Source organism: Poeciliopsis prolifica, unplaced genomic scaffold (assembly GCF_027474105.1).
Source record: "Poeciliopsis prolifica strain line A6 unplaced genomic scaffold, Auburn_PproV2 SCAFFOLD346, whole genome shotgun sequence".
NCBI lineage: Eukaryota > Metazoa > Chordata > Actinopteri > Cyprinodontiformes > Poeciliidae > Poeciliopsis > Poeciliopsis prolifica.
Genome location: NW_026562721.1, coordinates 1 through 13,758, shown reverse-complemented (window position 1 = coordinate 13,758; position 13,758 = coordinate 1). Strand labels below are relative to the sequence as shown.

At 40.0% G+C, this 13,758-nt stretch overlaps 1 protein-coding gene across 1 annotated transcript; it reads right to left on the bottom strand.

Moving 5' to 3' along the window:
- Positions 1–467: 467 nt before the first annotated feature.
- Positions 468–12,458, bottom strand: LOC129357937 (collagen alpha-1(XXII) chain-like). Its single transcript, XM_055026863.1, has 20 exons — positions 12,234–12,458; positions 10,981–11,104; positions 10,569–10,844; positions 10,392–10,472; positions 9,433–9,549; positions 9,284–9,328; positions 9,124–9,186; positions 8,851–8,889; positions 6,899–6,952; positions 6,743–6,796; positions 6,594–6,647; positions 5,694–5,747; positions 5,565–5,609; positions 3,886–3,939; positions 3,750–3,803; positions 3,204–3,239; positions 2,181–2,210; positions 918–971; positions 757–810; positions 468–488 (listed from the first exon to the last, which is right to left on the bottom strand). The coding sequence occupies exons 1-20, from the start codon at positions 12,332–12,334 to the stop codon at positions 468–470; spliced, it is 1,410 nt and encodes a 469-aa protein (XP_054882838.1). The 5' UTR covers positions 12,335–12,458.
- Positions 12,459–13,758: the final 1,300 nt, after the last annotated feature.

The following is a 13,758-nucleotide window of genomic DNA, read 5'->3' as shown; positions in this document are numbered from 1 at the left end:
AATTGTCTTTTCTTGGTGAGCTCACAAAAATAATTCTTGTGTGTTTTAATGTTTTCAATGTTGATGAAGGTCACTGATTGAAAGTTTTATAAGACTGGAGAAAATCCAATATTGGATATTCTGCTTGACTTAACAAGCACTACAGCTTTCAGTTGTCACAAACTCCCTGTAAATACATCAATGTACAGAGTGATTGCTGATTAAAATATTCTAATTAAGAGCACCGACAACACTCCGTGCCATAACAGAGTTTGGGTTTTTGGTTTATTTCTGACGACAATCTGAAAAGTCCTTTTTGTCTTTGGACAGAAGCACTTAGCATTCATCTTTGGAAAAGCCAAATACTTTGTTGAACCATAATATATACTTAGCAAGTTCATATAAAATCTTCATTTTTGTCCAAAGTGAACATACTTTGTTCTACTATGTAAGAACAAAGTAACTTTGTAGTAACAGTAATAACATTACTAGATGATGTAGTAATAATTCTGTAATAACATAGTAATATGTTACATGATAACACTTATGTGGTTCATTGATATTACTTTTGTCAGTCTTGCTGATATTGCTGAAAAAGAATATAGATTAGGTTTTTTTGTGAAGCCTATGTTGTGGATTTCCATGCAACTCTAAAACATTAACCCTTTTCCTAATACACAATGCAGACATCTCGATCCAGAAAAGATTTATGTCTGCATGTGAAAGTAGCTTAGATTACCAGATTAGCCACATTCAAGTTCTGGGTCAAAGTCTTACCATTTGGCCAGGATCGCCGTGCTCACCAGGCAGACCCGGTGGACCAGCAGGACCCTGAGAAACAAATTATCATTCAGCGTTAATACAGCCTGAGTGGGATATAAAGTCAATAGTGTTTTTTCCCTTGACATCACAAGCCAGAAGCTAAAAGTATTTCTTACAGCTGGTCCTGGACGACCGTCTGCTCCAGGAGGCCCAGGAGGTCCAGGCTGCCCCTGGAACAAGAGCAGCATATGAGAGTATGAGCTATAATAGAGAATCATAAAAACATAAACTAAGGTGGTAGAGAGGTACAGGCCACTGTCTGGTCCCAGACTTTTAAAATGCCACTTCAGAGTTTGTGATGGTACCCAATGCTAATCTTAGGTAGCAGGTATTTGGTTTTATTGACTTAATAAGCCCTGCAAAAAACTCATTGGGGAAATTTGTGTTCACCTAATCACTAGTTTAAGCTCACAATTTCCATCAAAACCACTAAAGGACTGACCAGAAGCCATCACTGGTCAGCATGTGACTCAGTGTGTGGATGACTGAATGAAGAGTTAAGTGCTTTGGAGTCCTCTGGGCTTGATGGAATGCTATAAATACAGGCTGTTTACCATTGGTGCACACCATGCTAACTGGTCTGTGCACACCATGCTAACTGGTCTGTGCACACCATGCTAACTGGTCTGTGCACACCATGCTAACTGGTCTGTGCACAGCCATGCTAATTGTGTTCCAGCCAGAAACAAATGTTTGCATGGAAGATAAATTCTTTACTAGTTATAGTCTCATCAGTAAAGATGTACTTGCAAAAGGTTAAAACAATACCAGTAATCATGAGCTACCATATGCTAATTTGTTATAATTCCACTAGAAAGTGATATTTTTTTTGCATTTCATGTTTACAATTCTTCTGTCTTATTTTTCATTTGCCTTAAAGTTTTGACAGACACTCACACTCAGAATTAATTTGACTCATTTTTAAATAAAATTTCAAATAGTATTAGCATGCCTCCAATGTTTGTAGCTTTATTTTTATGTACTGTAAACGATGTCGTAAAATGCACAAATACACATGCATATTTTGTGAGATCTTTCCATAATTATCCTACTCAGCTGCACGTTCTTTTGTATGCTACTTTTGATAACTGCTCAATATTTCATGTTAGAATTTTGTCCTTACTGTACAATACATTATTCTTATTTTTTTATATACATTTTAATAATGCTATCTTTGTGTGCCCAACATTATGCTTTATATTATCCTCTTCATATGCACAAGGACAAAAACATGACTCTAAAAGTCATTAGCTTTATTTGTTGTGACATGTTATTTTTATTAATAATTAAGCATAGAAATCTGCTATAAGTGAATGATAATAATTTTGTGTTCATGAGCCAAGTGGTTGAAATATGTTTCTTGGCAAACAGTAACTCACCCTTTCACCTCGTAGGCCTTCTTGTTGCACCTTTAATAGTAAATAAAAAGTAAATACATAAATTATCAGAACATTTCAGGTAATGGTTACGTTTACATTTTAAAAAACATTACTGCCAGAAAAGCCGGACAACTCACTGATGAGAAGCTTCAAAGTTGGATTGTGTAACTTTTATAAAAATATATTTTGACATATTTGCAAAAACTGTTATTATGTCCTGACAGTGTAATATCAGACAGATAATCTATGAAAAGATCGATCTCCTTCACCTCTTACCCAAGCAGCTATTACTGTATGAAGAGATGCACCATTCCTGACCACAAACAACCAATCAGAGCCAGGAGGAGGGTCTTAGTGCTGTCACTCATCCTCATGTACTCGCTGTTAAATGTGCTAATAGCAGAGGAAACCTGGCTTCATTAGTGACTAACCAGATTTAGCATTCAAACAGGCTCTGCTAGCTGCAGCGTAGCAGAGAACAAGAGGCGAGGGAGCAGAATGGGAGATGACAGTCTCACACAGAGTGTAATTGACAGCGCCAAGACACGCCTCCTGGCTCTGACTGGTTGTTTCTAGTTATGACTTTAAGGACTAGGAGAATCCAGAGAAACTTTTGCATTTTGCCGATGATCTGTCTCATATTACACTGTCACAACATAGAGAGTTACAACGTGTAAAATTTTTATTCTTTCATTGAAAAGCTTTAATCACATCCTAAATAGCCGTAACTATTTCAGTCTTCTGATTATAAATATAAATGTAAATCAAGCTTTTTTAAATGTCTCCTTGATCCTTATCAGAAAGTGGGTAGAGCACTGACTGCTCAGAACTGTTCCACAAAAACCCACTTTAAAAAAAAAAAACAACCTCTCAACTATTCCATTCAGCAATAACTCAAACACTCTCAAAGCTTAACCAGCCTAAATTAAATGACAAATCAAGAGTCCTACTTCTCCTCTGAAACGTGTTACTCCAAATTGTTCACCACTGCAGACATTTTTTTTTCACTTTGCTGATACTCACCACATCCCCAGGTAATCCAGGAAGTCCTCTCTCCCCCTGTGGCAGAGTTGAGGCAAGAACAAACATCATCAAGATGGAAAATACCCTCATATAGCAATGTGATAATAACACAGCTGCTACCGTAATCCACGAAATGAGTCATGTGTAACTGTGTGCTTATTGTAAGCTGAAGCAAAGTGGGACTTGTGGTTGACGTCCCCTTGTACCCCGGCGGGACTGTCTGCGCGGACCTTCTGATGTGTACGTTTAGCAGGGTGTGGTGTTACAAATGTGCATCACTGGGAGAATCATCAAAGCCGGTAATTACAGACAGACGAAATGAACTCCGCTTTTTATGTTCTGAGACAAACGGAGCGAGACGGGTTTTGATGGTGCAATGAGGAGACTGAGGAATGTCTGGTGAGCGCAGACTGTGAGCTTGGGAAGCCTTGGAAGATATCCAGTTTAAATCAGTCTTATCAGCTCCACTTGTTGGACATTGCGCTCATGACGGTATCCTCTTTTCCTGAGAGTGGGATGCGAAAGGCAGCGGGAAGATGCGCAAACCTTGTTGCCCTTGATTCCGTTTGGTCCAGGTGCTCCAGTCAGTCCTCTCAGACCCTGAGGGACAAAAAAAATAAGTAAATAAATAAAAAAATCAGAAAATCTAAATTAAAAACCTTGATCGCTGGATTAAACTCACATCTTTTCCGGGCAGTCCGGGTTTTCCTGGCAATCCGTCTACACCCGGAAGACCCTAAAATGTAAACAAGGCTTGTGTCAAATGTTTTCAAGCAGAGCTAGGAGAAAATAGTTTGATTTATTTAATGTTACGTTTACTGTGTTACTGTGTTACGTTTTTATGGTGTAAAGCACTTTGAACTGCCTTGTTGCTGAAATGTGCTCTACAAATAAACTTAACTGGACTTCTTATGTTACAGTTTTCAAAGAGAAATTAGGAGGGATATTATTAAAACCGACTGTAAATAGTCCAAAGTTTGTCTTTGAAGTTTTAAGTTGTGATTCCAAAGTAAAAATTGTGACTGTATTTTAAAGGTCGTACAATGTTGCTTTAGTCTGGATTTATTGATAGATAACGCTGTGATGATTTTACTGCACAATGCAGGGAAAGACAGCTTTGTACCTTCCATCTGTCTTTTCTTTACGTTTAATTTTACTCCAAGCATTGTTTTTAAGACAAATCCATGTCCAGATTGTGAAGAAAAAAAAAAACAAGACAGTCGATGAAAAGCATTTTATAGAATTTGGAAGTACACAAAAGCAAATAATCTGCTAAAAACAGCATCAAAGTGTTTCACCAATAAAAACTGGTGATCAAAAATTGGCCAATAAAATCTCAGCTCAGTACAATCCTTGGTGATTCGGGGGATCCTGAAACTAACACTTCGTGTGACCTGAAGGAAGGAGTTGGAAAAATGTCAAAGTGGAGAAAAAAAAAAAAAAAAAAAAAACTTAACAAGATCCAAGTGGGCTGTTAGCTTTTTGGCAAGAAAAGTGAAATCAAAACAAGTTTAGGGTCGTTCCTAATGAGCACATAATGTTTCCAGGAACAAAGTGGGAGTCATTAATCTGAACTAATATGTGTGGCAAAAACACATTTCTTGGTTTCAAACATCGGCCGCATGTGTCTTAAAAACCGCTTGTTTCCTTTATCGCTTTACAGAGGAAAGTATTTTTCCAGTAGCTTTCACCAAAAGGAAATTGTTCAATGACTGACTGACTGTTTGGCTCGCAGACAGATTTCAACCTGGCAGCTGTGAGGCTCCCAAACCTTTCAAACAGCATCCTGCAACATGGCAAAACAATCATTCTGTCATTCTGACCTCTGAGCAGCCTATAGAAGGGATTGTTATAAATTGCTCGTATGCATTTCGCCTGATGATGAAAAAAGACAAGTTTGACAGACGAAAATAGCGTACCTACGGACTTTTGAGAGGACATTCTTACTGGAGTGAAATCTAATATCCAAACAGCAGCAACATGCACAGAAAGTTTCTCAAGGAACGCTTCAGACATCAACAAAGCTCCAAACGCCCCCGCAGTATTCCAGACAGGAAGCATGGAGAGTGAATCAAGTGAACTCCATCTGTTTGCACAATTACGCCCCTCAGTTCTTCGATTCCTCCGAGGAGAAAGAAAAAAAAAAACATGATCTCACCTTCTCAGAAAGTTCCATCTCTTATCGAGATTTAGAATTTGGTGGAGGTAAAAAAAAAAACGAACTAAAATCACGGTTTTAATATCGAGACATGCTGGGGGATAAGCTGCACTGTGAAGATGGGTAGCCGCCGGAAACGGGAAGAATACGAGAGAAGAAGCGAAGGATCCGCTTTTAAAAAGTTTGGACCCGTGTTAACTTACACCAGCTCCTGGAGTTCCTTTTTCTCCTTTCACACCAGAATCTCCCTAAAACGAAACAAGTGGATGGTTTTCAGCTGGAGTACATTCATCGGCAGATTTCATCTGATGGAGGTGAGGCACGTCACTCACAGAGACGCCTTTCGGACCGGGCGCACCGGGAATTCCTGCATCTCCTTGGATTCCCTGCAGAACATAAAATGAACAGTTATGTTTGCTGGACTTATGAAGTCACTGTCATTGCAGTTTACTCTGGTGACTGACTGAAAACTGCTGAAAGAGAGTTTAGATTATATGGCAAAATGAAACTCGCCTTGAGCTGCAAAGAATTTTCCAAACATGAACGAAAGTATTTCTATTTTCAGATTGTAAACCAAACTGAATCATCAAATGCAATAAACAAAATATTTTTCAAGAAGGATGTGAGCATTTTCTGTAAATGTGGAGAACGAAGGAGGAAAAGTAGCATAGTGTGAAGTTTCTTTCACTTTCGATCCACTTTCTTCAATTTCGATAAAGATACCAATATCGATATCTGAGGTTTAGTATCGGCCGAGTCGATACAGAAACACTCTTCTGGATTGACTTAAAATGTTTCTTTTTTTTTTTTAACGCAGACATAAATGATCAAACATTTAAAATCAACTTTAATTTATTCCGTGTGTGGAATTAACAGTCAACATAAAAAAAATAAAGAAGATGAAACTGACAAAAACAACAGGTAGACTACTTTGGTTAAACATGTAACAAATTCTTTCAAATTGTTCAGAAATGCAACTACACATTCTAAATATAATGTCAAATAAATGATAAAGCACGAGACCACAAAGCATTCAACTAAACAGAATATATCTGTCCTCATTGATCAGGCACAATGTCATGACGGATACAGATATTGGTTTTAGATCGATGCATCCCTAGTTTTACTTGTAAAAGCTTGTCGATTGTCCCATCAAAAACCAATGCAGATCGGAATCGTGAACTCAGAAATAGGAAATAGTAAAAGATTCCCAACGCCAACAGATTACCAACCTTCTGGCCGGCTGGACCCGGTAACCCTGCAGCGCCGGCTCTGCCTGCTTCGCCCTAAACACAAGAATCAAATACATTCTTGAAGCATATTCTGAAACCTTGTACTTTTCTTTGTTTTAAGCAGCATTTAAAAACGCTCTACATCTTACTTTGTCCCCTTTGTCACCAGTTAGACCATCAATACCAGGAACACCACCGGTGCCCTGCGGAACAAAAACGGATGTTTGTTTATTACCAGACCACAACTTTTTAACCCTCGGAGTGAGTAATAAGAAAATGAGGCCTCCTTATGTCCAGGTCCACACCTTCTCTCCCTTTTGTCCAGGAGAACCTGTTAACCCTATAGAGCCTCTATCGCCCTGGAAACAGAAAATAAAAGTTCAGACAGATGGCTCAGTCAGACACAGGCATGCAGACCAAGGCGAACCGTCGGGAACTCGACCTGCTAGTATCACAGACAGCTGAAGAGGTTAGAAACACGTACATGAGGTGAACGGATCACACAGGAGAACAGAGAGTAAAACACGCAAAGTCACACGAAGACAAACAAAACACTTTTGAGTAAAGGTTGGACGGCCAGAATGTGTTGAAAAGCTTGACCGAGACCCACTGTGGCCTGGTCACGCGTTCGAGCCCAAGACTCAAGGAACAATAGCTCCCCATTGTCCTCGCAGAAATGCATTGTGGGATTGCTCGCTGATGTCACCTTCTGCTCCAGAGGAATTCCAAAAAGCGAGACCGGGTGAAAGTTAATGGCCCCCAAATTACACGGTACGCCATGCGTCTTACCACACCGCAAGACTTCCCTGCGCTTTACAAGTCACAAACGGTTGCCCTTTAATTATTTCAGGCTCATATTAACACACAGCACTTATTTTAATTGCCAAGATTCAAAGACTCAAGCAAAAGAGGCGTCACCTGCAGCAGGGAATCACCTGCTGCAGGTGATAGACTCAAACCCGAGTTATAATAAACACAGAACACGTCAGAGGCGCCGCATGTCACCAGTTTAGTTTTCGTTATTTCTTTTCCCTTCTTTTCTCTGTTTTAGAAAAGTTCACAGAAGCAAATTGCAACGTTCTCGCAGAGAAAAAAAGCAAAGACAGACGGTGAAGCAGAATGTAACCAATAAGTGCGAGCGCATTGAAGCTCAATTTAATGCGCTGCTGTCAAAGCAGTAAAGTTTTCCCAACAGGAAGGATGGATAAAAACGGGAATCAAAAGATACGTTTCTTTTTTCGCAGCAAGTCAACTTTTATGTGACAGAAAGTAGAGCAGAATTGTGAAATTGAAGGAAATCGATCAAAGTTTCTCCTCTCTTTCCCCCCCCCAGAGGAATCTGAACATGGGTGGATTTCCTCATCAGCTCCAACTCTGACAAATATTTTGCAGACAATCTCAATGGGATTTAGGTCTGGGCTTCGACTAGGCCAGGGCTCCAGTAGGTTTTCTGGGCCTTCCACAATGGCTATTAAGAGCTTCAGCCAAAAATGAAAAAGAAACTGTCAATGTTTTGAAACAGAGACATAATAACAAATGCCATTTGTTAACCTTTTTCCGATTTTTTATTCCAAAAACGGCAAAATTTTATCAGGTATTTTGGATCTAGTTTCAAATGCAAACCTCTTAGTGCACTTAAAATAAGAAAACAAACTTACAGATAACTTTTCAACAAGATATAGGAGTTTAAGTCAATATTTAGATGAAAAAAAGGTAGTTGCAACATAGGAAAATATCTTATCAAAATCACGACCTAAATTTCATGTCTTTTAAAATCTACAAAGATATGACTGCTTATGGCATTTCAGTCTCGATGCTGATATCAGAGATGTTTCAGATACAGGCTGTTCTATTTATATTTGACAAATTTAGCGCTACGTCTCTTTTTTATGAGGAGTTTAATGTTTAATGTCTGTTTAGAAGCTGATTGCGGTGCGGCAATAAAAGTCATGTAAAAGGAGGATGTGATTTTCTGTCAACTTCACAGTAACGCAGCACTTGATCCATCGCATAAAATTTCATTGAAATACATTGAAGTTTGTTTCTGCAATGTCACTTTGCATGGAATATATGTATATATAAAAATACATTTACACGCACTAAAGCACTAAAGAGCATGTCAGGAAGAGCTGGTAGAAAGAATAGGCACTGGAAAGTTTTTGTCCGCATGCGTTTATATATGTAGGACTCAGACAAACACATGTATGTGTTAGAATGAAACTCATGCTCAGTCTGCATGCCAGTCCAGTCCACTTACCTTCTCCCCTCTGTCGCCTTTGACAGAGGATAGTTTGCCCTGCAAATAATTAATCGATAGGGATCAATTATTATCGAGGCTGAAAGAGAAGAGGAACAGTTGGAAGGCATGCAGTGTGGAACGACTTCAATTTGCCCTACATTGTTCAGGACAGCAACACGAAGCCGAAGCTGTCATTTTATCGAACGATATAGTCTAGCTGTTTTGTTTTCATTTGGGAAAAAATAAATAAAAAATGCAGAAGTGAAAGTGCACACATTAAAATTTTCATACAGATTCTCCTCTTTCCCCTTTGATGCCCGGCGGCCCGACGGCACCTTTAGGGCCAAAGTCACCCTGAAAAAAGGTAGGCACATTCACACCGTAAGAAGGGACATAACGACGCCTGTTGTTGTGTCTCACATCAGACTATGAAACTGCGGCGAGAGATGACCTTGTCACCCTTAAGCCCAGGAAGACCGCGCGCTCCGACGTCTCCCTGTGGGGAATAAAAACGCTGTGGTCTCCTGAAATCTTTCAAATGAAGGATTCCCTCTTACACATGGCGACTACAGGCGGAGATAAAGCGGGACGTTGCGTTACCTTGGTCCCCGGAGGGCAGGAGCAGTTTGCCTGAGGGCCTCTTTGCTGCTCTGCGCTTGTCGGTATCGGTGTGGGGATCGGCACAGGGGGGGCCTCGGTCACGACCTTTTTAGGGCACTGAAAGGATAGAATTGATTACAGTTTGTGGCAACTTATTCCTAGACATTGAATATTCAGTAGCAAGTATCAGTAGCAAGTTGATGCTTTTGCACAGAAAGCATCAACTTCTTTTCTTTTTTGGATGCTGTATATATAAAACTAACAGCTCTTTCACAGTGGTGCCCTCAAGGTGGGAACAAGGGGGCCATAGGCCCCTCTTGAAAGATCTTGGCACTGGACCTTCAGGTCATAGAAAGGTATACAGACTATCTTTATCACATCAGAACATAAAAATAAAACCTAATAAATAAATGTGAGCATTTATGAAATTCAACATAAAATACAAAAATGCTTACATGAGGTGTCACAATCTGGTTTGTCGGGGTAGAGTTACATGGTAATTTTCACATGACTTTTATAAAATTAAATAACCTTCCAATAGAATGGAAAGCAATGCTGACTTTGTTTTCACTTTAAGGAATTGGTTATAAGATGATTATAACCACAGATGTGTACTTATTTCTGTTCAGGAACCTGATATGATTTCTGGACATGGCTTTTAATACCGGACAAACCCCCAGGTAATTTATTGCATCACTCATCAGCATTATTAAATGAATTATAAATTAGGGGGTTTGAGGACAATTAGTTAACTTTTTTTGAAGTTCAAAGGATTTCTCAAACATGCATGAAAAATTCAAGGCAGCACTCCAGGATGAATGGTCATTTCATCCTGGTGAAATGATGGGCTTCCATGATGGTGAAGCTCCAAAAAGTCAATGTTCCATAATGCTGTCCCTTTAAAACAGTATCCATACAATAGTGACCAAGTGTGTGTGTGTACATGGAGTTCTACTTACCGGCCCGGTAGGGAGATCACAGCAGGTCTCCAGTTCTGCTTGTTTGGAATCACAGTAAATCATCATCCTTTGGAGGTCAAACTGCTCAAACACACACAGGCCGTTAAACAGATCAACCTTTAGGAAAGAGAAAGCCTGCAGAGAACTAAGAATTTACAAATAGAGGCGGGTACACACGTCTATGGGAACGCTGTCATACAGTCTCTTGCCAATCACCGTCTTCCCCTGAATGTCTATGTCTTCTCGGTCTTCGATTGGCAGAGTCTGGATGTGTTTGCAGTCCAGGTACAGGGCGACAGACTTTGCTTCCACGCTGAGGCCGATCTTGTGCCAGTTGCGGTCGAAGAGGTTGTCCACTTCAGGATTCTTGAACACAGCTCTGACGGCGTCTTTCGTCAACCCGACTGCATTGTACTCCACGGCTTTGTTCTCACCGTCCAGACGGATGGACACCTGGAAGACACAGGAAAGAGACGGTAGTTCAAACACAATCAGCAAGCGGTTCCTCAAAGCATGATTTCTATCCCTCTAAATTGGGTAAAGTCATTGTACATTGACATGTTATACTATTTAAACTTGGTGGACGAACCTGCGGGATTCCATATTTGTCAAAAATCTGCCAGAGGTACCAGTCTTCCCGTCTTGAGGTTTTTCTGAATTTGAAGGTTGTCACAAAGGCGTATTCATCTGGTAAACCCTGAGCAAACACATCCCTGCAAAATAAAGTAATACTGTTAATACATTCGTTTGGAAATGTATACTGCCTATTAGATTTCTATGTGTAAAACCCTGCAGTGTAAACTGTGTAGGAAGTAGAACATTCTCTCTGCTTCAAGTTCTCACTGACTACAGTTAGAAGCTTAGTTTGAATTGCCTGGAAAAACAAAATAGTACGTCATATTTTGCATATAGATTAGATTTACCACCCTTTAGCATTTTACATCTGGTGTTGCTTCATTTGAGGAAAATATCAGAATCATTATTGGAGACGGTCTTTGTGCTTGAGATGCCATCTTGTTGCCTACTGCTACCTGTTGCTGCGTCTCCACTGGCCATCTAATCGTACAATCTGACATTTCGAAAATAAATGTGATTAACGGAACCATGCCAGTTCCAAAAGAGCTGTCATTCGAGAATAACTTTTAGTGCTAGAATGAGGTGTCTTTTATTTTTTTTTTGGCCATAACAAAATGAGCCTATTTGGCAAAATTGCAATGGAAATCACTAAATCAGCAAGAAGGCAACATGAAGTATGTTTTTTTGACGTTACGAAATATTGACAACGTTTTGTGCACATTTACTATGGAACGCAGCTTGTGTGCTGAGCAAGGCAACTAAACACATCATCCCTAGCAATGATAGTTTGCGTAGCTCTTCAAATATGTCTTACTAGAGAGCTACATGACACTTCTTGACGTCTAAATAAATGAAGCATGCACAAAAATGTGAACAAAAGAGCTTTAGAAATGGTTTGCAACTTATGTAATTCATAAGAGTTCATGGTTTGCTGTTTTGGCCAAGATAGTTTAGAGTCTTTCAAAATAAAAGCCTAACCAAGCACCACAGACACTACCATATCAAAGTATGGGGCATATAGTGAGACTTTTGTTTTGAAGATCTCACCAGAGGTAAAAAAAAAAAAAAAAAAAAAAAACTAACAAATGACAATTTATGAACCACTATTTTGTTTTTGCAAATCAGGAAATGTTGAATGTTTCTTCATAAAAACATCTGAAGCTGTGAGACATAAAAACAATCTGAGTTAGTTTTCCAGTGTGACGTTTTCTCTAGTTTTGACAGAAATCTGAAGCTCACTGATTGGTTCAGGCGGAGCTCACTCACTCTGTTTGCTGGACGATCGGCATCGTCCCGAGGCGAACATACGAACTCTGGCCTTCATCGACTCTGGTCCCCAGGATGTCTTTCACGCTGAAGTACTCCATCAGGTCAAACCCTGCAGCATCACAGTCACATCATCCAGTCGGACTCGTACCGTTCTTCCAAATCTCACACATACATCCAGAAGTTTGTGTCATTTGTATCTTTAGGAAAAAGACCTGCGCTGACTTTCTCCTCTCAACCCTCCAGATTCAGATCAGCCTTACATTTTAAGGCTGTTTTAAAGCTCACCCAAAAAAAGCACATCATTTGAAATCATGTGAAGTAAAAAATTGTTGTATTTCTTTTAAAAATTCATTTAATTCTTTACTCATTTACTCATCTTTACCAACACATTAGCATTGGTCAGTCTGTTAAAGTATGCAGGCCAAGGACTAGCCAGACAGATTTCCTGCTGACCTGCAGACTAATGCCTCACCACATGTACTAAAGCAAGGCGCCAGTGTTTTTAACAAAAGATAGTAAAGATGGAATAAGCCTTAAGGTCTAACAAATTTTTCCACTAAATGTCAAAAATGTTTTATGCACATTTCCACATATTTCTGCGAAATGTGACAAATAGAGTCCAACTGTGTAATATGCATGACTTTTACATTTATTGAAGCTTTTATTTTCAAAAATATTTCAACAGTTTTCACAATTTCATATCTAATATATGCAATATGAGGCGTCATTATTCAAAAACACTGTCCCAGCACATTAGGGAAACGCTTTGTTCCCCTTACAGTCTTGACAAGAGAAGTCCTAAAGAGATAGGAAAACCCAGAAACACACACACACACATACACACACCACAACACACCAATGAACACAAACATCTCCTGAGTATTGAGGCTGAGTTACGATTTTGGATTTCTCAGTGTTTAGTGTTTGAACTGGGTCAGAACCACCACACCCTGCAGCTACTGTGTTTGTGGCCTGTTTTTGGGCCGGGGGAACGGGGAGCTGAAATCACCGCTTCAGCAGCCGAACAGCTGGAAAATCGAGCCGTTTGTTGTGGAGCTGCGATGTTTGTTGGGTTTGCTGCCAGAAAATATAAAAACCCCAACTAATACCCGCTGCTGGCCAGGCCCTCTGCACGTCTGCGTTACTCTTCGGCGTGTGATTTAGAGCGGAGCGACCGCAGCCCACATTGAGGCGGTTTGGAAACGGCCACTCCCTTGAACAGCAAACAAATGCCGTAGCCATGGAGATGCCAAACGTTCACCGGGGTTGCACTTGTGCTTGGTCGCCGGGTTTTGCGGCGCAGTGCGCGCGCAAAGCAGGTGGCCCTGTAAGGTAAAGCGAGTGAGAACAGCGAGGCCTGGTGGGGCGAGCAACAGTGAAGCACGTTAAAACAAGACCAGATTCATACACTCTTCTAGATCTATGATGATTGCCATGTTAGAGTACTCAATGGGAACATTTTCACATCTGTTTGCGGGACATATCCCTTCACTTTGATCTGAGGCGTTCGGTGTTGTGACAA